The sequence below is a fragment of the Crotalus tigris genome, unplaced genomic scaffold (assembly GCF_016545835.1).
Source record: "Crotalus tigris isolate CLP2741 ecotype Arizona unplaced genomic scaffold, ASM1654583v1 scf7180000017668.6805642782:7212621, whole genome shotgun sequence".
Classification (NCBI taxonomy): domain Eukaryota; kingdom Metazoa; phylum Chordata; class Lepidosauria; order Squamata; family Viperidae; genus Crotalus; species Crotalus tigris.
Genome location: NW_024096554.1, coordinates 3663071 through 3687684, shown reverse-complemented (window position 1 = coordinate 3687684; position 24614 = coordinate 3663071). Strand labels below are relative to the sequence as shown.

At 35.4% G+C, this 24614-nt stretch overlaps 1 protein-coding gene across 1 annotated transcript in view; it reads left to right on the top strand.

The window, feature by feature from the left end:
• Positions 1–24614, top strand: part of LOC120305367 (dynein heavy chain 8, axonemal) — an 89054-nt gene that overhangs the window by 53876 nt on the left and 10564 nt on the right. Inside the window, exons 32-48 of the mRNA XM_039337109.1 lie at positions 233–360; positions 975–1146; positions 1883–2038; positions 2916–3071; positions 4769–4951; positions 7466–7571; positions 8433–8685; positions 8787–8977; positions 13217–13338; positions 13624–13742; positions 13917–14119; positions 14655–14728; positions 15189–15341; positions 15918–16073; positions 16785–16901; positions 19192–19293; positions 19861–20021. Of these exons, the coding sequence (XP_039193043.1) occupies positions 233–360; positions 975–1146; positions 1883–2038; positions 2916–3071; positions 4769–4951; positions 7466–7571; positions 8433–8685; positions 8787–8977; positions 13217–13338; positions 13624–13742; positions 13917–14119; positions 14655–14728; positions 15189–15341; positions 15918–16073; positions 16785–16901; positions 19192–19293; positions 19861–20021 (2552 nt within the window). The remainder of the gene's footprint in view (positions 1–232; positions 361–974; positions 1147–1882; positions 2039–2915; positions 3072–4768; positions 4952–7465; positions 7572–8432; positions 8686–8786; positions 8978–13216; positions 13339–13623; positions 13743–13916; positions 14120–14654; positions 14729–15188; positions 15342–15917; positions 16074–16784; positions 16902–19191; positions 19294–19860; positions 20022–24614) is intronic.

Below are 24614 nucleotides of genomic sequence, written 5' to 3'. Positions count from 1 at the left end.
TTCCTAAGCTATGCATGCTCTGAATTAAAAGTAAAAAGGTGGCAGGTTTTTTTTCTTCATATCTAAATTTACAACTAGAATCTGTGCAAAATATGTTGGGGTTGACATATTTATTTTCAAGTTGCATGCTTTAAAAGGATGCTTGTTTTTAAAGATGTTCTTTAAAAAGAGCTAGCATAGTTTTTGGGATGAGCACGTGAAAAGTGTAATATGACATATTTTCAAATGTCAGGACCTCTTGAATGATGCTGAAATGTGCAGGAGAAAGATGCAGGCTGCCTCTGCCCTTATTGATGGCTTGAGTGGAGAGAAAATCCGTTGGACTCAACAAAGTAAAGAGTTCCGAGCCCAGATCAATAGGTATAGTATATGATCACTGCAATAATAGTATTCATTTTAAAATAGATAAAACAGTCAAAGGAAAATAAAAATGAAATCTCTCTTCAATCCATAAAGTATCTGTCCTTTTTATTATTTTATTATATTGTTTATATTTTAAAATGATTGGAAATAGGTAACTTTCAGATAACTGCTTGATGGATAACAATGAAATTTTGAATGTGATTTGCTTCTTTCTTATGATGGAGACCTAGATAGGTGAATCAGAACTAGGACCTGTCAATCTGGCTCCATTCTTCTGATTTGTTTACATCTCCTCCTAGTTTAAATTAGAGCTACTAAATGGCTAGGCTTATGCCAGAAATGATGTTGCTGCTTCACTGTCCTGTGTCCCATGTAATCAGCTCACTGATACAAGTGGTTAGTGCAAGTAGGAGCCCTGTTCATTTCAGCAGTCAATCATGCCCATTTTAAAAAAACTATAAACTTTCCACTTGAACCTGAAGAGTAAAATGAGTATAAAACTGATTAAAGTGTCATTTTTGAATGAGCTTTTTAAAATGTCTTTGTCACATTCCTTTTTTAAAAGGTTAAAAAAAATGTATCTTAATGAAAGATTCCATGATTTTTCCTAGGCTTGTGGGAGATGTGTTACTTTGTACAGGCTTCCTTTCCTATTGTGGCCCTTTTAATCAAATATTCAGGAACCTCTTGCTTAAAGATTTATGGGAGACAGAGATGAGATTACGAAAAATCCCTTTTACTGAAAATCTGAATATCATTTCCATGCTGGTAGATCCTCCTACGGTAAGTCTTTAATTCTGTTAGCTTTTTTATAGCTTAGATTTTTAATCCTGTTGATCATTTCACTAAGTGGTTGAATAAATCTATTAACACATGTTAGTGGCTTGATAAATTCCTTCTCACTAATTCTGTCTCAGTGTATTTTGTCACCTAGCCATCTTTGCCTGGGTATTAAGTCTCAGCAGAGTAACTTCTTGGGTAGAAATATTCCAGGGTGCTATCAAGTTCTAAACTAGAGTGAGAAGTTGAAGAATTGCACATACATGGAAAAATATTAGAAAAATAGCAACAGAATCTTCATTGCAACCTTAAAAGTTGTATTTAAGAGTGAGGATGGAGTGAGAGTACTATTATATTACAAAGGAGATAGTATTACAATGAAAGAAATTCAAACCTGTGTGGTTGACAAACCTAATACACTTTCCTAGTCAGCTGTAAGGATGCTGTAGGTGTTTGCCCTTTGGAAAGCCAGGCATTTTTATGGGGAAAATATAGTACTTATGGGGAAATAGAGAAGGGTTAATATGTGGTACTGAGTACACAAACCACTCTTCTTCATGTCACTTCCATGTTGAGACTTCAATCTCTACAACGGGCTAGCATTAATTGCCATTTCACAATTACAGTAAATGATGGTGTCCTGAGAAACCAGGATTCCAGAAGGGAAGAACTTATTGTTTTTGTTGTTTGATTCAGTTTTCTTTTCTTATTCATCTTATGTCTTCTTCTACATGTCTAGATTAGTGAGTGGAATCTGCAAGGGCTTCCAGGAGATGAACTCTCAGTTCAAAATGGTATCATTGTTACAAAAGCAACCAGATACCCACTTTTGATAGATCCACAAACTCAAGGGAAAACATGGATTAAGCAGAAAGAAAAGGACAATGATTTACAAGTAAGTATTACAAAATTTTAATATTCCGTTCATATTCCTGTTTCCTGAAAACGAAGCTATGCAATGATTACATATGAAGAGGAGAGTTACTGCATTGCAGGGGCCAGAGCAGATCAATAGCTCACCGTCACACTCAGTGTTCATTGGGTGAGGAGGATCCAAACTATCTCTCTTAACCAGGTCACTGGAAGAGATACCCCTAGGCATGCCACTTTGGCACCCACAAAAAAGGACAATTATCAGTGCATTAAATCAGTAGTTAATAACATACTGTAAATGTGTCACGCTGTAATCTGATACAGTGATGGTACTTCTTCCCTCACATTTGTGATTGTTTATTAAATTTAAACTGTCCTCATTTGATTTTTGGGGTAGTAACTCTTTCTATTTGTTTGGTATCTTCCAGAAAGGATCTTTTCTTCATATAATAAAAGCAAGATAATTCTATTTAGACTCTTCCAATGCAAAGATTTACTATTGTCACAGAACTTTCCCAGCTATTTTGTCATGACTTTAGAAGTCACTGGGATAAGGTTACTGACTTAGAAAATAGGAACATTAAAAACTTATTTAAGTTCTGGTTCAAATTTCTCAGACAGAAGTAGATATCTCTAAATCCCAGTTCCTGGGATTCAAAATGGAAAAATAGTGACTTACCTCCAAGAATTGTCATAAAGTAAAATATAAAAAGAAATTTAGAGAATTAAGCAATCCCATATAAGTCCTCACAGAACTAATATGAATTTACTGAGATTTATGTCAAATTAAGTAGGCATAGGTTTACAAGCATTTTAAGAGTATTCTAAAAATAAGTGAAAATAAGCATTTTGGTAAACTATATTGCCTTTATTTATAACAAAGCATTTTTACTCCTAAGGTGACAACTTTGAATCATAAATATTTCCGTTCGCACTTAGAGGATGCCCTCTCTCTGGGAAGGCCACTTTTAATAGAGGATATCAGGGAAGAATTAGATCCTGCCCTTGATAATATATTAGAAAAGAACTTCATTAAATCAGGAAGCTCTTTCAAGGTTAGCTATATTATTGTGTATATTTTGTGTGTTTTTTTTGTTTAAATATATGACAAATGTTCTTGGACAAACCACTTAAAGAAATTATATAATCAAACAATGAACCTTCCTCTTCAGTCTATGACCAGTTTCTTCAACCTCCAAAGAACAGAGAGATCAGAAATCTCCTTGACAAGAGATTGTTTCTTTCTGAACCTCCAGGCAAAAAAGTTCTTATTTTTCCTCCCATTCCCTTTCCAGTCCTTTACTGGAAGCCTTTCCCTCCACTTATCTGTTACAAGGACAGAAATATTTTACTAGGTAATGGTAGTGGCATTTCAGAGATTGTTTTTAGAAATTACTATACTTTTGTGAAACAAACTTGATTCTGCTTGACATATCAGTTTATTCTGCAGCTTGCTTCACTGAGGTAGAGAAGTGGCATGATTTGCCTGAACAAAGCACTTAGCATCCCACTCTGGAATTGCTATAGCTGGAAGGTTTCTTTCCATGCTCAGAAATCTGTGTTTGGCCAATACTGGAGGAAGCAAAGCATACCAATGAGGCTACTCCACTTCGCTTTGCTTCGCTTTGCTTTACTGCTAAAATGGGTTTACTGTGCGATTTAATGAGATGCTTTAAGGCAAGGGTGTCAAACTGCCGGCCTGCAGGCCTGTTTTGTCATACCGAAGCTGAGCCCACCCCTTGCCAGTAATGCAAAAAGAGTTGTGATACATCCCGACACATCACGTGATGTGGCGAGTTTGACACCCGTGCTTTAATGAGTTCCAAGGTTTTTGTCCAAGTGAAGCCCTCCCTTTAATGATCTGAAGCAACCATTATGTATCTAAAGGGTGTTGATTTGGTCCATCCTGTGATAAAAAGCAAGAATGTAGCTTTGATTTAGGATATCTGCTACTGGTGCAATTTACCCAGAATAACATTCCGCATGACCACCAATTTTGCTAGGACAGTTGATAGGTATCAAATTGCGCCTGTCAGCAAGCTTCCTCTTTATGAAAATCATTGCACTTTGAGCCTTATACTTTACATTTCTATGGAAAATAGTGGACAAATTTACTATCAAATTATGGCAATGGGGAGGAGAAGGGAAAGTTTTTAACCTTAAAATAAGGAGTTCAGAAACTGTATATAATCCACCGATCCAAAACTTACTACCCCTAAAATAAGTCAGTGGCAAAAGCACAATGCATTCCCTTCTCTCTTTCTTTTTAATGGTATTAAAGCCATAAATTACTAATTGAATTTGTACCATACAACTGACTACATTAACTACAATATAATAAGAAATCTGAAATAATTATATATATATATTAATATCTATATCTAAATCTATATATCTATAAATCTATAGATATATAAAATATACTAAAGCAAGTATATTGGTTAGTATATTTACATACATTTTCTTGATTTTTGCCCATGTTGCAATACTTCCTCTTCAATTAAATATTGGGATGGATGGGAAGCTCAAATGATTGAACAGTGATTTAATAGGAAATAAAATGAGAACAAAAATTATATTTTATTAGAAAATATTTAAAATATTTGTCAGTTAAGAAAACTGTCCATGAAGAACTGGGTTGTTAAAAATATCTTGAGCTGTTTGAATTTTGCATACCTTTCTGAACAATATTTTTCAGTTATTAACTGTATTATTAACAATGCATTGAAACAAAATTTGAACTTTTATTAAGGTGAAAGTTGGAGATAAAGAAATAGATGTCATGACTACATTTAAACTTTATATTACTACAAAATTGCCCAATCCTGCCTTCACTCCTGAGATTAATGCTAAATCATCAGTAATTGATTTTACTGTTACAATGAAAGGACTTGAAAATCAGTTATTGAAGAGAGTAATTCTAACAGAGAAACAGGTAAGATAATCAGTACAATGAGTTGTTATACATAATGAAACAACGATGTTTCACTGAAGCTTAAATATTGATTCCAAAATTGTAGTCTGCATTTCATCAGCAAAGTGAATTTAAGATGATGGATGGACGGACAGATGGATGGATATCAAAGAACAAAGAAAATTGTCAAAGGCTGACATATCAGAAACTGAAAAGATTTAGGCACAGAGGGGTTAGAACATTATTTTCCTTACTCTCCCTCTGCAAAATTGAATTATATTATTAAGTTAAAGTAATTACAAAGACCTTCCCTCCAATGGGCTCAATGGGAGGCATCTCATCAAGTGTCAAGAGCTCTTTGGAACAAACTTATTTCATAAGAATCGTTGAAGGCATTCTCAGGAGTGAGTATTTTTAAGCACTCTCTCTTAGAGAAAGGTGTAGAACAGCTAAGAGAAAGCCTAACTGGCAATTACTCAAATGAACATATTGCAAGTAAGAGTCATCATCGCTAAGATGATAGGAAGATTTGGAAGGGAAAAAAAGATCTTGTTTGAAGCCTGGTGGGCTGTCTTAGAGAGCTGGCTTAATCCCAGAAATTGAATGTGTTCAAAATCTGTGTGATATCTACAGCAGGAATAAAAGTATTCCTAGCCCAAACAAAGCTTCAGTGATGGAAGAGCACACTTCTTGCTCAGTTATTATCATCTTGTTTTTATTAAAAGACCAGTGAATGGATAATACTGCATTCTAAATGTTTATTCTTTAGAAAGAATGTAAACATTTTTAATATGATAATGTTTAATACTTCTGTTATGCTACTTTTGGAACTTATTAATCCATTTTTGGTTTGCTATTTTTATTTTTTTCTGTGCTTTCAAATAGTATTATTATTATTTGCATTAGATTTTACCTGTTATGCTTAGTCAAAGGCATCAGACTGTGACTCTAAACTGGGGAAATATTTGTTTTGAAGGGCTTGCATGTGTATTCATATAATATAAAGAAAATATATAAAATATGTAAATATAAAATAATTGTAAATAAGTATTATGTTTTTGTGTATCTTCTGGACAAAGCTACGTGTTCAGCAACAAGTGCATTATAGTTTTATTTTTATTTATTAAATGTAGTTATTAAATCCATATGCCACCATTTCACTATCAAACAACAACATGAATTTTGTTGTGGTTCTGTTGATATTGCACAATGCAGCAATGAAAGAAACAGGGTAGATTAAAGCATTTGCATAAGAAAAACAGCAGTAGAAAGGAAATTAACCCTTGCCCTACATTTTTGCATTTGTAGTTCATTCAAAACTATTTCCTAAGGACGTCCTATTTTCAGATTTGATTGGAAAAATTGCTTAAGGAAAGAACTGTATAGGAAGAGTGATGCACCCATTTTCCACTTCTGCATTACACAATTTGTAAAACATGTTCATATGTTCATATTAGTAAAGTTGGAAGGGACCTTGGAGGTCATCTAGTCCAACCCCCTGCTCGGGCAGGAAACCCTACACCATTTCAGACAAATGGCTGTCCAGTCTCTTCTTAAAAACTTCCAGTGTTGGAGCATTTACTGCTTCTGGAGGCAAGCTGTTCCACTGATTAATTGTTCTCACTGTCAGGAAGTTTCTCCTTAGTTCTAGGTTGCTTCTCTCCTTGATTAGTTTCCACCCGTTGCTTCTTGTCCTGCCTTCAGGTGCTTTGGAAAATAGCTTAATTCCCTCTTCTTTATGGCAGCCCCTGAGATATTGGAATACTGCTATCATGTCCCCCCTTGTCCTTCTCTTCGTTAAACTAGACATACCCAATTCTCGCAACCGTTCCTTATATGTTTTAGCCTCCAGTCCCCTAATCATCTTTGTTGCTCTTCTCTGTACTCTTTCTAGAGTCTCAACATCTTTTTTACATCGTGGTGACCAAAACTGGATGCAGTATTCCAAGTGTGGCCTTACCAAGGCATTGAAGAGTGGTATTAATACTTCACGTGATCTTGATTCTATCCCTCTGTTAATGCAGCCTAGCACTGTGTTAGCCTTTTTGGCAGCTGCAGCACACTGTATCTGAATGGTTTTCTCCTTTGTAGACTAGGATGTAGAGGAGGGTCTCCAAGTATAAGTGGATTTATTGTATGCATAATTATTTAGTTTTTAAAATAGTGAACATTATTTCAGCAATTCCTTAGAAAGTTAAACATGGAAAAAGTGAAACTTGAAGATTAGGATAGATTATGTTGAAGGCAGCTACAGTTTCATACGAATGTAGGAAAAGAAGATGACCATGGATTTCTATAGAAATAAGTTTGTGAGATCTGTCAAAACCATTTATACCATGGCACATTTAACTGCTGATTTCTTGTATCTAATATTCCTATGATTAAAAAGATTACCAAAATCCAATATGTCCTGAAACATACAAAAATACTTTCCTAAGAAGACAAGCAATAAATCAGTTTTTAAACCTTCATCCTTATCCTTTTTAATGCAAAACTGAAGAAGTAAACAAGTCTGTGTTGTGATATTTAATATAGGAACTAGAAGCCGAAAGAATTAAACTCATGGAGGATGTAACTTATAATAAGCGGAAAATGAAAGAACTAGAAGATAATCTCCTTTATAAATTAACTACAACTAAAGGTATTATTGTATTTATGTTTATCTCACTGTTACATAAATAATGTAGACAAATTTTCCAGTGCATTATAATAAAAGATACAGCTCTAATTTAGAAACTTATTGGACTATTAATTTGAATCTAGACTGTCCCTAAGAAATGTTCTACTATATTTGAAAATAATAGATTTTAAGGCAAGGAACCTTTGGTTCCCTGCAGATAAAAGAGTCAGTGTAGTTTCTCCTGCTGTTAACAAGCCACTCTAGAACAATACCAAATAAATAGATTCAGTTGTCTTAAATCAGCAATTGGGAGGGTATGATAGCACAATTAATTGTTCTGGCACCCCACCTAACTGGCAATAGCTGTCTAAACTATCATGAATTAATTTGATCATAATTATACTGAGACATTAAGGTAAATTGAGCAATGGATCATTATTAGGGCTGAAGAATTGTTATCCTTCATTGTCTTCTAAAATCCATTGCTCTAAAATTTATAATTATCTATAAAGTAGAGCCAGCTTTTATGTATGTAGATTTTAAGGTCCTTTATTATTCATTTCATTTATTATTACTTTGAATTACATAGCTGTCCATCTCAAATGCATGATTCTGAGCATCTGACAGAAGGCTTATGACCAGTGGTGGGATTCAGCCAGTTCGCACCAATTTGACAGAACCAGTAGCTAATTTTTTTTTGCCCAGGCCCAGAATGGACTTCCACACAGAGAACTGGTTGCTCACATATTAGAATCCCAACACTGCTTATGACTCTGGGTTGTCAGTCCCTCTGTTTTCTATTAGCCTTTTTCATGGTCCCCCTGAAAATGAAAAATCTATTCCAAATATTGTAAAACTTTATTTTATTTTGGTACTCTTTAGGTTCTTTGGTAGATGATGAATCACTGATCGGTGTTTTGAGAACCACTAAACAAACAGCTACAGAGGTATCTGAAAAACTAGAAGTTGCAGGAGAAACTGAGAAAAAAATTAACACCGCACAAGAGGAATACCGTCCTGCTGCTACACGAGGGAGCATTCTTTATTTTCTGATCACTGAAATGAGCATGGTTAATACAATGTATCAGACTTCCCTTGCCCAGTTTTTAAAACTGTTTGATCAATCCATGGCTAGGTAAGAACAAAATATTATTATATACAGTGATGTTTTTTCTGCATATGCTCCAGTATTTGTTGTGACTTGGTCAATTTGCTTGCTTTGTTTTGGCACCTTAGATCTGACAAGACTCCTATTCCACAGAAAAGGATTACAAATATTATTGAGTACTTGACATATGAAACTTTCACCTATTCTGTTAGAGGCCTCTATGAAAATCACAAATTTCTTTTCACCTTGCTTTTGACATTAAAAATCGATCTTCAGAGGAACCAGGTCAAACCAAAGGAATTCCAGGCACTCATTAAAGGTAATCATCTTGAATTCTATATTAATTTTATTTGATATATTTTGCATTTTTCATCCTCATCGCAATCTGGTAGGAAGATTAAACAGAAGAGGCAACACCTAAAGCCACTGGATTGAATAAACAAAGCTTTGTAGTAATCATAGCCAAAAAATATTCATAAAAGTATATGTGTTCATCAATATATCACCATAGATACAAAGAGTACGAACTTAGTTTCATTCATTCATTCATCCGTTCATTCATATGCAGTAATTATAATGCTATGAAACAAGAAAATTACACATTTTTCTCACAGAATGAGTATTGAAGTAGAAAAACCAGAAATACCACTCAGATTATTGTGAATACATGTGAACACAAGAATGATTTTTGGAACAGATTGGACAATCTTATCAAAGTGAATCAAGGTTAAAATTAGATGACATGAATGCTGGATGAGAAGAACACCTGCGCGCACAGTCACAAGAAGTGATTTAGCAATTTGGAAACCTGAGAATGAAAGAGAATGGTAATTGTTTGTTGAGTGCTTCCTTCAAAGAGTCAGTTTGTATCCTGGAATATTGGAAAGACCCTAAGAATACAGAGATAAGAGCTATATTGTTACAGGAGAAAGCAGGGCTGTTATAGAAAAGGTCCTTGTGTCAAGGGGGGAGAGCAGGTGTGAGAAGGAGATTCAGATTAACTCCTCCCTTAATTATGCCAGGTATAAATTAAGCTAAAGAATAGCCTTGTCAGACTTTCAGTATTCTATTATTCTGCCCTACTAGTTATAAAGATCTTTCCAGATTCCCAAATGGTTCTGGTTTCCTAAGTTTGCCAGCCAAATTCTTCTCAAATGCAGTTTAAGCATACATCAGTTCAAATGGCTTATGGACAATGAATAAATTAACCACGTGATTTCTTTCTTTCTTATGAAATATAGGGAAAATTGATGAAGGATACAAGGGTGATGTGAAGTTCTGAATATGGGAGGGACCACTATTTGTTAGCTTCAAAATTGGATGTTCAGAAAAAAAGTGGACATAGGGGAAAAAAGAATGTAAATTAGAACAAAAGGAGAACGAATGAAAAAGGAGAAAATATAGGTTTAGCATGAAAATGTATTGGGGAAAAAACACACTCTCCCAAAAGAATAATGGAAGTGAGCTAAGAAAACAAGATGTGGAAGCTGCATGAAACAGAATGGGAAAGACGTCTTACAGATTGCCATAGAAGAGTTTGGATTTATTCTAGTGGAAATTATTAAAAAGGACACTTAGTAGAATTATGACAAAATTATTGATAAGTATAAATGTGTGCAATAGAATGGTTGCTGGAAAAAATAAGTACGAGAGAAAGATCTTGTATGTGTGTATAACAAAAATGGAATTGCAAAGTGTTTACTCAAAAGAACAAGATTAAAAGAGGCAGAGAAACTGCAAAGTGACTCGATGAATGTAAAAATTGTTTCGAAAATGGGTGAACAGAGCTTAAAGAATCTCCCTCAAAGTGAGTAGAATTAAAAATTAAAGTGATTAATTGACTTGGAATGAAATTCCAATAAAAAAGTGAGAGAATGCCAAAAGGAGTATTTGAGATTTTTATGGGAATGATGATGAAATACCAAAGAATGGAATTGGCATGACTGCTATAAATGTTAATATGCAATGCTGTGAGAATAGTAGTCTGCAGTTTTAGATAGTGTAAATAGAGAAATACTAAATAAGGGCACAGTTTGCCTAAGGAATAGCTGTGCACCTTATTTAACTTGTATGAGAAGTTGCACAGTTTGAAGAATGCTGTAATTGTCCCTATAGAAAAAAAAAAGGTAACAAGGAAGGCTGACAGATTGGTTTCCCAGCTGTACCTGGGAAGGTATTTGATAATATTTTGATTGACAGGTTACAAGAGATGACAATGAGCAACAGCTGTAGGATCACTTCATGCCTGGCAGGGACTGCACCGAGCAAGGTTTTGCTCTTCATCAAATCATTGAAAAACACGAAAAACGTTGATTTAGAGAAAATGTCTGATCAATGAATTATAATGATTATAATGAATATAGATCTGAAGGTTTAAATGCTGAATTTGATAAGTATATGATGCTAAAGAGTAAAAAATGTGTGGGGATATGGAATGCTTGCAAATGATACAGCATGGATAAAACGAAGATGGGCAATGTCTTGTTGGTTGCATGCTGGTATAAATAAATATATTAAAATACTTGTGGCATTAAAGATGTGTTGGCTGGCAATGTGAAAGTATATGTGCCTATGTGTACAGATAATAATGTCTGATTACTTGAGAACTTATTTTGCAGCAATGATTAGACTACAAAAAAGAATGGATCTGAAAACTGATATATCAAAAAAACAAAGCTAATTGTACGAGAGTAAATAGGAGTGATGATTTAATACATAAATAGTGAAAAAAGTCAAACAAGTATTTGAATTTTGATTGTTCAAGGTGGAGAAATATTAAGATGTGTAAATGTTGATAAAAGCTAATGAGCAGTATGCTGTCCATTGTGAGGAATTAATATTAAGGGGGGAAAAGATATTGTATAAGAGCCTGATTCTGTCTATTATATTATATGGAAGTGTGAATTGGAGATGTCAGTAGAAACATCAAAGTAGAATGGGGTATTTCAGAACTGTGTGTAAGAAAACAGGAGAAAGTAAGACCAAGACTCAACAGCTGCTGAGTGAATATGTATTGAATCTGAAAGTGAATGAGCAGGAACAAAATACATGGAGATGGTTTAATAAAATAACAACAATGAATGGGGATCAACTTGCAAAATATACAGTATGAAGAATAAATAGATCAAGAGGAAGGAAAAGACCAAAAAAGATTGTGATTCATTGGAGCTGATGAGTTCTTTGGAAAGAGAGGTTAAAAAGTTTAGAGAACGAGAGTGGCTTGGATATAGTGGAAGCAAAGTTTTTTTTTACAGAAATGGGAAATGTGAAGACATATAGCAAATAGTCTTGCTTCAGATGTTGCATTACCAAACTAGGTAACTTCATCAGCACGTGCAGAAACATCTGCAAGAAAACCTCCAAACTTAAACCCTACCATTTAACCCTGAACTATAAATATTTTCTTCTACAAGTCTTGTTTTAAACTGGATTTTGCTAAATTGCTTTCCTTTACTAATCTTTATTTTCCTTACTATTTTTTAGCATTTTTCTATGGTTCATATAACATTACATATTCTCAGAGAAAATAATCTGTTGGGTATGTACACAGTACATTCCTTGATAGTAGTGTTTAAGTATCTCCCATCACACGGGAGACCAGGGTTCAGTTCAATGAGGAGGCTGATATTATGAGAGCCACTTTGGTCTGGTGGTTAAAGTCCTAGGCTAGAAATTGAGAGACTGTGGTTTAAGTTCCACCTTAAGCCATGAAAGCCAGCTGGGTGATTTTGAGTATTATAGAACTAGAACTATTTCTTGCTATGCTTTTGCCTTTCAGTGAGAAGTTGATCCAGGAAAAAAAAAAACCGCATCTCAACCTGCTCCAAACTTCTCATTTTGCAAGATAGTCACAGCAATAATTTCATCTCTCTCTCTCTCTCTCTCTCTCTCTCTCTCTCTCTCTCTCTCTCTCTCTCTCTCTCTCTCTCTCTCTCTCTCTCTCCCCTCCCCCACCTGACAGGGTTGTTTTTGTGGGAAAAATAGGAGAAGGAAGGTGTGTTGGATATGTTTGCTGCCTTGAGTTATTTGTAAAAGTAATAAAGTCAGGATACAAACAAACAAAATAAAATTAATAATAATCTTACTTTCACTTTCTAATTGAAGTAGGACAATTAGACACATCCTATGCTAGAACCAATGTGAATTGGAGATCAATGAAAGTTGATCATGAACCTCTTTATTTAGCACTCAGTCCTACTAAGTTCGACAGGAGTTCAACTAGCTAAGATGTTTGCTTAGAATTTCACTGCTCTGTGCAGTCCTAAACATTTTTATTCAGAAGTCCACCCCATCAGGCATAGTGGGCTAGCTGCTGGTGAATGTTCTTTAGATTGCAACATTACTCTCTGTCTCAAATAGAGATAATCTGAAAAAAAAAAAACTATGCATGGAACAATGTGATACTTGGGATAAAAATTGCTGATTTTTGTTATTGTTCAGACCTGTAACATGCATAACATATATGTATTTCATAATAATATGAAATCTTAAGGCTTGATATAGTTATTTGTTAATGTATAGGGGCCATTTTCAATAACTATTAATGTTTTTCATCCAGGAGGTGCTGCGCTGGATCTAAAGGCTTGTCCTCCCAAACCATTCCGCTGGATTCTAGATATGACATGGCTCAATCTGGTAGAACTGAGCAAACTACCACAGTTTTCAGAAATTATGAATCAGGTATGATTATAGCCTTAGTTATGTTTTACTTCTTTTAGCATTAGCAAATAATCCTATAGTCTTTTATGACCACTTGTGGCATTATATTGTTCTGCATTTTAAGTGCGGATATTTTTTCCATGCCTTAAGATAGGTGGATGCAGAAATCACAATAAATGCTATCATATTTTCAAATGTGATATGAACTAATCTTTCCTGAATTCAAAGACTTCAATGAAGTGGAGACTTCTTGTCCATTCTGTAAAGGAAAAATAAGATTAACGGTTACCTCTGGTCCTTCATTAGATATCCCGTAATGAGAAAGGATGGAAAAATTGGTTCGATAAAGATGCTCCCGAGGAAGAAACTATTCCAGATGGATATAGTGATTCACTAGATACCTGTCGCAAATTATTGCTTATCAGGTAAATATCACAACTAATTTTGCATTACTTTTTTATATGTTCTTAGTTCTTTTCAGGAAGTGCTGTATATTGGCACTGGAAGATGCACATTTTCTAAAAAGGTATGTTTAAAGCATTGGAATAATTATGAATAGATGATATAACACTAACTTAGGAATATTTTTTTTTTTGCAGGTCTTGGTGCCCAGATCGCACACTTTCTCAGGCCCGAAAGTATATCGGAGATTCCTTGAGTGAGAAGTATACAGAACCTGTCATCTTAAATTTAGAGAAAACATGGGAAGAAAGTGATAGAAGGACACCTCTCATTTGCTTCTTGTCTATGGGATCTGACCCAACGAACCAAATTGATGCATTGGCTAGAAAACTTAAACTGGGTATATGTTTATGTTACTTTTCAAAACAAGGATTTTAGAAAATTGCTACACTAAATCTGCTTTTGCAGTAACTTTTCAGGTGAATCTCTTAGGAATCCTATCTTTTGTAATATTTCTTCCACTAAATAAAGCCCAGCTCCTTAATATGGTGCCTCCAAACACTCGAGTCTCTGTGGGCAGCTCCCTCAGGACCTGCAGGCTCTATATTCTACTTTATTTCATTTTCCACTCATTTTCATACTTTTAATTAAATAAGTAATGCAACAGAAAGCTATAATGCTTTAAAGGTAATGTGGGACTAGCACAAGCAAAGATAAAATAAATATTCAGTAATAATATAGAACAAAACAATAACCCTACAACTGAGATAAATAAAAGATGTCAGGTGTTCTTCAATAATGACGACATCAAATCCGTAATTGAAAAAAAATGAATTAATAAAAATAACTCATCTTACTCTTTTCAAAATTGATTTGAAATTGCAAAAACAGAAATATTTTAATTTATTAGCATTGTATTGTGTTATTTATTGTAGAAAACAGAGCTATATCTATGGGTCAGGGACAAGAAGTTCATGCACGCAAACTAATTCAGATGTCAATGATGCAGGTAACATGCAATGTTCTTTTTAGTTGGGTTTTCATTTTTTCCCCCAACAAAAATGTTTTGTATTTGAAAAAAGGCTACAGTCCTTTGCTTATTGATTGTAGAATAACTCTCATTCAACTACATAGCTCAATAATTATGCCCAGATTTCAAAAATTAAAATTCATTACATTGGTAATTATCCACAAAAATTATCATTACTCCCAATTGACAATAGCTGTCCTATTGTGATTGTTATAACTACCACAAGATGGCACTGCTACTTTATTTACATTTGGAATCTACTCCTTTCATCTGTATGCAAATCCATACTTGTTTTTGATATGGTTAACAAACAAATATTGGAGGATAAAGTATGTATGGTATATGAAGGATAAATTTCCATTAGAAAAATCTTCATATAGTGTTATTAATCAATAGCAATATGCTCAGACAAATGGTTTAATCAACTGTTTTGGAACAGGGTGGCTGGGTGTTACTTCAGAATTGTCATCTAGGTCTAGAATTTATGGAAGAACTTTTGGAAACATTGATGACTGCTGATATTCCCGATGAGACCTTCAGAGTTTGGATAACCACTGAACCACATGATAGATTTCCAATCACTTTGCTGCAGGTTAGTTAAATCTAATGAAAATGGGAGTGTTTATTGATTTAAAAAATCAACTAAAATACTACCTTCTTTGGAACTGTAAAATCTAAACATTTAAGACATTTGAGCTAGTTTGCATTTAGACTGGTCCAAAAAGCAAATTGTTTTCTACTCCTTTATGGGGGATGTTATATGCCAACCAGATGTGTGATACATTCAACAGCAATTTACACTCAATAGCTCTGAAGTGTCTGGTGCTCTTGGGCTACTCACTCAGTGCAGATCGTTGCTATTTTGAACTAGCAACAGAGTAGTTTGTGTATTCATGATAAGAGGTATTAGATAATTAAAGAGACGAACATGAATATAGGCAACATGGATTAAAGCATTCTGATCTGAATCAAAGGTGGGTGTCTAGCCGAAGTTGCTATTCATGGAAAGGGGAGAGGAGGTGATGATTACTACATTTTGTTGTATTTGTGGACTTGATGAAACAGCATCATTTTCTAAATGATGTGCCCTGTCCTTCATTTTTCAAAACCGTGTGGCATGACTCCTTTGGAATCAGAAATAATAAACCCTTTTTTCATGTTATGCCAGACTTCAATAAAATTCACCAATGAACCTCCACAAGGTGTACGAGCTGGTTTGAAGAGAACGTTTTCTGGGATAAATCAAGACTTGCTTGATGTCAGCAATATGCCTATGTGGAAACCTCTTCTTTATACCGTTGCCTTCTTGCACTCTACTGTCCAGGTATTACAGACAGAGAGCACATTTTGTGCCTAATAGAATCTTTCCATAATAAATCATCCTGGTAACTCATTGAGGCCTACAAGCTTTGTATGCCTCACAGCACATGAAGGCCATATGTTGCAAACTCATCCTTCATTTCCAAAAGTCTGGTGACAGCTTAAAAATGTTATTGTATCTAGCTGTACTGGTAGCCCTATTATTTCCCTGTTCCTCATTTATAGTTTAATCAAGCACAACACTTAAATAATATTGTAATAGTAATACTATTATTTCTTATATCTTTTGTAGAAAAAAATATAAATTAAAAAGACTAAAACTCTTTGTCTTATTGTATGAATAGAATTTGGGGAGATATGCCATGTTCACTTGTCACAGTACACTGAATTTTGGATTATTTCCATTTGAATATACATATATTATGCTACATAAGCTTTTCACAGAAAGAAAATTTCTATCTATATAATAAATAGTTTGCTATATTAATGTGAATGTCAGTAATGGAATTTGCATTTTTTTAAAACAAAAGATTGTGCTGGTCATGAAAAAAATCAAAATCTATCAGAGCTATATACTGAGAAAGATTAATAACGATATTGCTCTAACATGGACATTGGATGTTGTTAAACAAATTATTATTAATGAAAAAGCAAAATATGTATACATTCATAAATCTAAATAAATTCCTACTTGTTATATATTTTCTATACTAAGGAAAGGCGAAAATTTGGTCCTTTGGGCTGGAATATTCCCTATGAATTCAATTCTGCTGACTTCACAGCCAGTGTTCAATTTATACAGAATCATTTGGATGAATGTGACATTAAGAAAGTAAGTATCTACAAATTTGTACTTAGAAGTGCTGCCAAATAGTTATGTATCTTAAATGGGATAAAAATTTCACAGGCTTCTGAGGCTCACTAGAGATGCAACTTTGTTACTGATATAGATGAAAATTCAGACAGAAGAGTCATTTTGGGTTTACACTTCACTTCTCAGCTCCCTGTGTCTCAAATGACTATTTTATGTGACAAGAATTGTGGAAAAGCTTTTGCAGAAAAAAAAATCTCCTGGCGGTATCAGGAGCTGGGATCAGGGAGGAGTGTGTGGAATGGAGTTTAATTAAAAGTTGGCAGAACTGGCTTAGCTAATTTCTTAGCAGATCCAGTGCAATGCAAGTCAAAAGCCACTCTTCCATTTCTATCACTACTGATCTTCTGCTACCTTACATTGTATTGTAAAAATATCTTAATTTGAACATTTCATACGCAGAACCATAGTCCTTCGGTATGAGCAAAATTCTTACATGTCAAAATTGCTTGTGTATTTATTTTCAGAATTTTTTTCCATTTTTACAAAATGAATTTGAACTATGCATACATGCTTTTTTAAAATATAGCATAGTGTTTAATTATGAGGAGAAATGTGCTTTGAATTGCAGGACTATTACCCAGCCAAAGGTCAGTACTTCCACACTGCACAGCTAAAATAGACAGGAGGATAAAGTTTCAGAAGTATGTCCCTCAGAATCAAAATGCACACTTTGGGCAATAGAGGGAAGGGCATTAAAAGAATGCAGAAATACAGATGAAGGAAAGAGGAAAATGTATTTCTGATCATGTTGCATAAGAAAATGAAACATTCCTTGGCTGCGTATTATTGAAAGAAAAATCTTCATCAGGGTCCAGTCCAAGCTGGGAATAAACAAAATGGAGGCTGTTTAGAAAGAAGGTTCTTTATTGAGTTTTAGAACCATACAGAAATATGGCTGTAGGGCAGCTGACCACATGGAGCTGGGAATAGTGGATTTTTATACCTTCTTGGGCTTTTGTGTTTGGATTTGTTCCTGTGGCATGAACTTTAACCTGAGGTTCTTTGTGCCTTTTTGGTATTCTGACAGTGGTGGGTTAATTCTATTATGTCCTAAAGGTCATGTTCTGCTTCCCTGGGACAGTGGCTGATGGCTATGTCCTGTGTTCGATTTTTTGAGTGAGAGGGGTTGCTGGTTCTAATTCTATCACTCTGCTATTGTTAGCTATCAGTTTTGCTGCAAGGGATTTCAAAATATTTTGTCTTGAATGGGCTTCTGCCTGCTAGTATTTGCTCATGAATGGGGTCTCAGTCTTTCTGAATGGGATTATCAAATCTGTATTTCTACAGAGCTGGCCTGCTTAGTTTCTGCCTGGCGCTATTAAGAAAAACTGGGCCTGCTTTTCTGCCTTTAAGATCCTTTGGGGAAATATAATATTCTGCCTTTTTAATATTCCCCAAAATATTTCCTTCTCTGGAAGGGGCTTCCTACAGTATAGTAATATAAATTCAAATGCACGCATCTCTTTCTTCTGAAGCTGAGTCTTTTCTCAGAAGAGTGTATAATCCAGAGTGTGTAAGAGGCCTTCTATTCTCCCACACTGCCTTGCCAAGAGCCAAGAGAGTGCAACGAGCTGGTAATCTTATACAGAGTGGTTTTAGCCTCCCAGTAGTACTGTAATCTGCACAATATTATTGTTACTAGGGTTCAAATACACTTACTTGCACAACTAGAGCTAACTTAAGAGCTCAGTTTGTTTACTTTCGCTGGCATTACTATACAGACAACACTTTAGTTCACAAAGCTCATATGTGCTTTTAGTTTTCCTAGATTGTATAACAAAAGAGGAAGAAAATGCCTTGCCAAATAATGAAAACTGAAGCCAAAGTAGCAATATATGATGCAGTACACCACTGAATTTTGTATGAATATCTGCACAAGATGGATCATACATTAAACAATTGCTTAAAGACAAGGAAACACCATTTATATTTTAGACAGCCATTTAGCATTTCCACAATACATTTATAATACATGCAATTAATATTGTAATATATACCAAAGCAAATTGGCAAATGACTTTTTGTTAACCATTTTCATCTATCTGGATTGATGAAAATTTGGGTGATATATCAAGAGGAAAAGAACAGTTGGTGAAAATCCAAGCCTTGCACTTTGATAAAATCCCAGATCCCTGCTATAAACAGAGTGCAAACTTATGCAAGAGAGAGGTTTGTGACAAAAGACTAGGACTAAAAACTTGATTTCTGAGACATATTTTTTATTTTCCATTTTCCACATTTTACCTAGGGAATATCTTGGAGCACAGTCCGATACATGATTGGTGAAGTACAGTATGGAGGCAGAGTCACTGATGATTATGATAAGCGTCTTCTTAACTGCTTTGCAAGGGTAAGAAAATAAGTCACTGTAAGAAATACATCTTCTGGAAACAAGGTTTTGCTGGACATCTAACAGAACTCCTAATGTCACACAAGAACCGATGCCAGCCTTTGTTTCCTCCTGGCCCTGTTCTCTTCCTCCATTCACTGCTAATGCTGGTTCACCTGCTCTCTATATACAACTGGAAAATTTTCTTTATTTTGCCTTCTCCTTGAAGGAAGTTTGGGCCAGTGCCAAAGGAGTGGACAATGGAAACAAAAAGAAAGTGGATCCTTTAGGTTACCTTGCCTAAACATTTCCTAAAACTTGGAACCACAGTTGCTAGAAAATTAAAGCTTATTAATTTTGGATGCTGTATTTCTCTTAAGATCAATATATTATCAGATCCTTATAGCTAGATTGAAGAATATGCCTTTTTCATAGGTTTTTGTTTTAAGAGGGAAATTCCCAAATCATTAATAGTCAATTAACAGTCCTGATGTACACCTATAGTTTGACTCTAATAAGTAACTGATTTCTTTTTTTCTACTTGAATCATATACTTAACTGTTAACTTTTCACCATTAATTTGTATAGGTCTGGTTCAGTGAGAAGATGTTTGAAAGCACTTTCTGTTTTTACACTGGATATAAAATCCCAGTTTGCAAAACTCTTGAGCAATATCAAGACTACATTTCAACTCTCCCCGCCATGGATAGTCCTGAAGTCTTTGGTCTCCACCCTAATGCAGACATAACGTAAGTTGATCTAACAAGTTGATATTCAAATTTTTTAAAAATAATTTTAGTAACACAGGACATTTTACTGGGAATTTCAGAGTCTGAATAAATGCAAAATTTAAGGAAGCTTTCCTTGACTTCCTAAAGATTAAAGATTCAAGCTCATGCACATAGACTCAACCCTGACAAGACCGAGTGGCTCTGGGTCTTGCCTCCCAAAGGCCAACTGGATGGTCCATCTTTAGTCCTAGGGGGGGGGGCAAATTTACCTCCCTCAGTGCAGGCACGCAACTTGGGTGTCCTCCTGGACTCACAGCTAAATTTGGAACAACATCTATCGGCTGTGGCCAGGGGGACCTTTGCACAGGTTCGCCTAGTGCACCAGTTGCGGCCTTATTTGGACCGGGAGGCTTTACTCACAGTCACTCATGCCCTTGTCACCTCAAGACTGGATTACTGTAACGCGCGCTACATGGGGCTACCCTTGAAGGGCGTTCGGAGACTGCAGTTGGTTCAGAACGCAGCCGCGAGAGCGATTGTGGGCGTGCCAAGGTACCCCACATGTCACCTATCCTCCGCGAGCTGCACTGGCTTCCTGTGGGTCTCCGGACGCAATTCAAGGTGTTGGTTATCACCTTCAAAGCCCTTCATGGCATAGGGCCAGGTTACTTACAGGACCGCATTCTGCCGCACAGCTCCCAGAGACCGGTGAGGTCCCATAGATTGGGCCTCCTTCAGGTCCCGTCGGCCAGACAATGTCGGCTGGTGGGCCCTCGGGGAAGGGCCTTTTCTGTGGTGGCTCCGACCTGGTGGAATCAACTCCCCCCCGAGGTTCGAACTACTCCCACCCTGCCGGCCTTTAAGAAAGCCGTTAAAACTCTCCTGTTCTGGCAGGCCTGGGGCTGATGTCCCCGGGGGGCCGGGATATGATCGGACTCGCGGTATGACTGGATTATTTTATTCTTTTATGACTGTTTTTAACCTTGTACGCCGCCCTGAGTCCTTTGGGATTGGGCGGCATATAAATATTTGTAAATAAATAAATAAATAAATAAATAAATCTGGACTGAGCTCTGTTGGAATCACATGCACAAGATTGTGCTATAAATTAGTATAGCTATTGAAAAGTATAATCAGTGTGATTGTGCTATAAACATAAAGCATTTCTCAAATATTTCAGGCATACAATTCAACAGCATCTTTATCCCACCTTAATATATTAAGTGATCTGATTGACACTTCTCCAAACAGAACATAGATTAAACAAATTGGAAGAAAAGTAATAATTTTCAGTGTCTCAGGAAATGCTTCTCGTTTAAAAACAAATTTTCACCCTCATCCGTTAAGCAGTTTCAAATAGAAATAAAATGCATGTGAGCATCTTTTTACCCTTACCAGGTTATTTCTTATTTTTAACTTCAAAAATTGTACAGCTTATTGTAGGATATAATCAGTCTATGAAATTTGTCTCCTTATAATTCATTTAATTCTGTAATGAATTATATAATTTACAGAATGTTCATTCTTAATATGTGGGGATTGTTAAAAATTAACTAAAATGCCTCAGTTGCATTACCATTAAAGTTCAAACACTTTGTTTATATTTAGTCCTTCTTTTTTACTATGTTCCATGACTTTCATTATGAGAATTTGTAGATCATTCATATTTTCAGTTATCAGAATAATATCAGGCTCTTAATGTTTCTTTCCTCAGTTTTAAAAATCATGTTCATTTTCTTACACTCCAACTTTTCTCAATATATATTCTGCAGTACAGGTTGAATAAATACGGAGAGAGCATACATCCTTGCCTCACTACGTTGCCATCATATTGTGACTTTTTGTATATAGGTTTTTAATAAGGGCAATGAGATGTTCTGGGATTCTCATTTTTTTCTGAGCCCTTTCCGCAGCTTGACATGATCAACACAATCAAAGGCCTTTTTTATAATCAATGAAATACATACTGACATTTTTGGTATTTGACTTTCTCAATTATTCAGGGTGTGTCAGAAATAATAATAATAATAATAATAATAATAATAATAATAATAATAATAATAATAATAATAAAACATAACCTGCAACATAACACCCCAGACTTAACAATTGTCGATAAGAAAGACAAAAAAGTCTGGATAGTGGATGTGGCAGTGCCTGGAGATAGCAGAATAGACGAGAAAGAACTGGAGAAGATAACAAAATACAAAGACCTACAAATAGAAATAGAAAGACTGTGGCAAAGCAAGCAAGGGTAGTACCAATAGTCATAGGCTCCTTGGGTGCAATCCCAAAACAACTGGAGCACCACTTGAACACCATTGGCATTGACAAATTAGCTATTAGTCAATTGCAAAAGGCGGCCTTATTAGGAACTGCTTCCATCCTGCGACGATACCTGTAATACCATCAAACATCCACATCTGCCTATCCCAGGTCCTGGGTAAGGACTCGATAGGTAGACAAAATGCCAAATCCAGTCTGAACATCCGGCTGACTGTGCGATGATCCATAATAATAATAATAATAATAATAATAATAATAATAATAATAATAATAATAATAATAATAATAATAATAATAATAATAATAATAATAATAATAATAATAATGGTTGGCAGTGAAAGAATCCAGTAGAGATATACAACTGTTCTCATTTGGAAACCAGGCACCTCTACCTCAGGAAGAACAAAACCCTCTAACTAAAGAAATAAAAGAATTGAAACAAAGAATAACTGAGCATCTAGAACAGCACAAAAAAACAGAATAAGGCTACCTGCATTGAAGCTTGTTCCAAAGAAACAGCTAGCACAAGCATTAAAAGATGCAAATACTGCAATATCAAGTATAAGCACCAATTCACTGCAAGAAACAAACCAACTAATGTACAGCACAGCTGCAGTTATAACAGAATACTGGGATGCAAAATCAACAAAAAACAAACAAACAAACAGTGCACCACAAAAATGGAAGGTTAGACTAGAAAATAAGATCAGCAAGTTAAGATCACATGCAAGAAGCTAGAACAGATGAAAGAAAAGAAGCTGAAGAACAAGAAGACCAAAGAATACCTAATCAAAGAAATACCACTTAGAAACAAGGAAGATCAAGGAAGCACTGGAAATAATAAAGCAACAAATAACAGCTATAGCCAGGAAAATCAGTAGATATGAAGCTCGAATTGCAAACTATAGGCAGAACCTCCAATTTCAATCCAATCAGAAACGTTTCTACCAATCCATCAATGGAGAAACTGCAAAGAATCAGTCAGTACCTGACAAGGAAGAAACAGTGCAGTTCTGGAAGCAGATATGGGATAACCCAAAGAAATACAACAAGGATGCGGCTTGGTTAAAAGAGGTGGATGCAAATAAAACAGAAGTTGAAATGAAAGAACTAGTAATAACAACAAAAATGGTAGAAAAAAGAGCAAAGAAAATCAAAAATTGGTCAGCACCAGGTGAAGATGAACTGCATGGGTTTTGGTTGAAACATCTAACTGTTATACACCCACTCATTGCCAAGCAATTCAACAATATACTACAAGGAGGAGAAATTGAAAAGTGGCTAACAAACTGGGAAAACCTACCTAATAATGAAAAATCCAGCAAAGGGGCAACACCAGGTAACTACAGGCCAATTACCTGCTTACCAACAACTTTCAAATTACTAACTGGTGTGGTAGCTGATGCAGTACAACAGCATCTAGTTGAAAACAATCTCTTTCCACCTGAGCAGAAAGGAAACCGCCCCAATAGCAGAGGAACAAAAGATCAACTCCTAATAGACAAAATGATCTTGGAAAACTGCAAGAAAGGAAGACCAACCTGAATGTGGCATGGATTGACTACAAAAAGGCATTTGACTCTCTGCACATGACTGGATAATCAAGTGCCTAGAAATAACAGGAGTCAGTAGAAACATCAGAATATTTGTGAAAATCGATGGCACAATGGAAGACACAGTTGCAGATCAATGGTGAGAAGCTGGGAGAGGTTAATATCAAGAGAGGAATATTTCAAGGAGATTCATTATCACCATTACTATTTGTTATTGCACTGTTTCCTCTGTCAACAATACTGAATAACTCAGGACATGGCTATCAAACATCAAAAACATCTGCCAGACTATCCCACCTCCTTTACATGGATGATCTGAAGCTGTATGGAAAAACATCATCTGAAATAGAATCGCTGCTCAACACTGTCCGTATATATAGCCAAGATATTGTAATGGAGTTTGGCTTGGACAAATGTGCCACACTTACTATCAAACAAGGAAAAATAGTGAAAACTGAAGGAATCAAGATGCCCCACGAAAATAACATTAAGAGTCTGGATGAGGAAGATTACTACAAATACTTGGGTATCCTTCAAGCTGACAACATCAAGCACACTGAAGTCAAGAAAAAGATTAGAGGTGAATACATCAAGAGAGTGAAGAAGATCTTAAAGTCCAAACTCAATGGAGGAAATACCATAAAGGCAATCAACACCTGGGCAATCCCAGTCATTAGGTACACAGCTGGAATAGTGGACTGGACTCAAGCAGAACTAAAAGCAATGGATAGGCAGACCAGAAAAATAATGACAATGAATCATGCCCTTCATC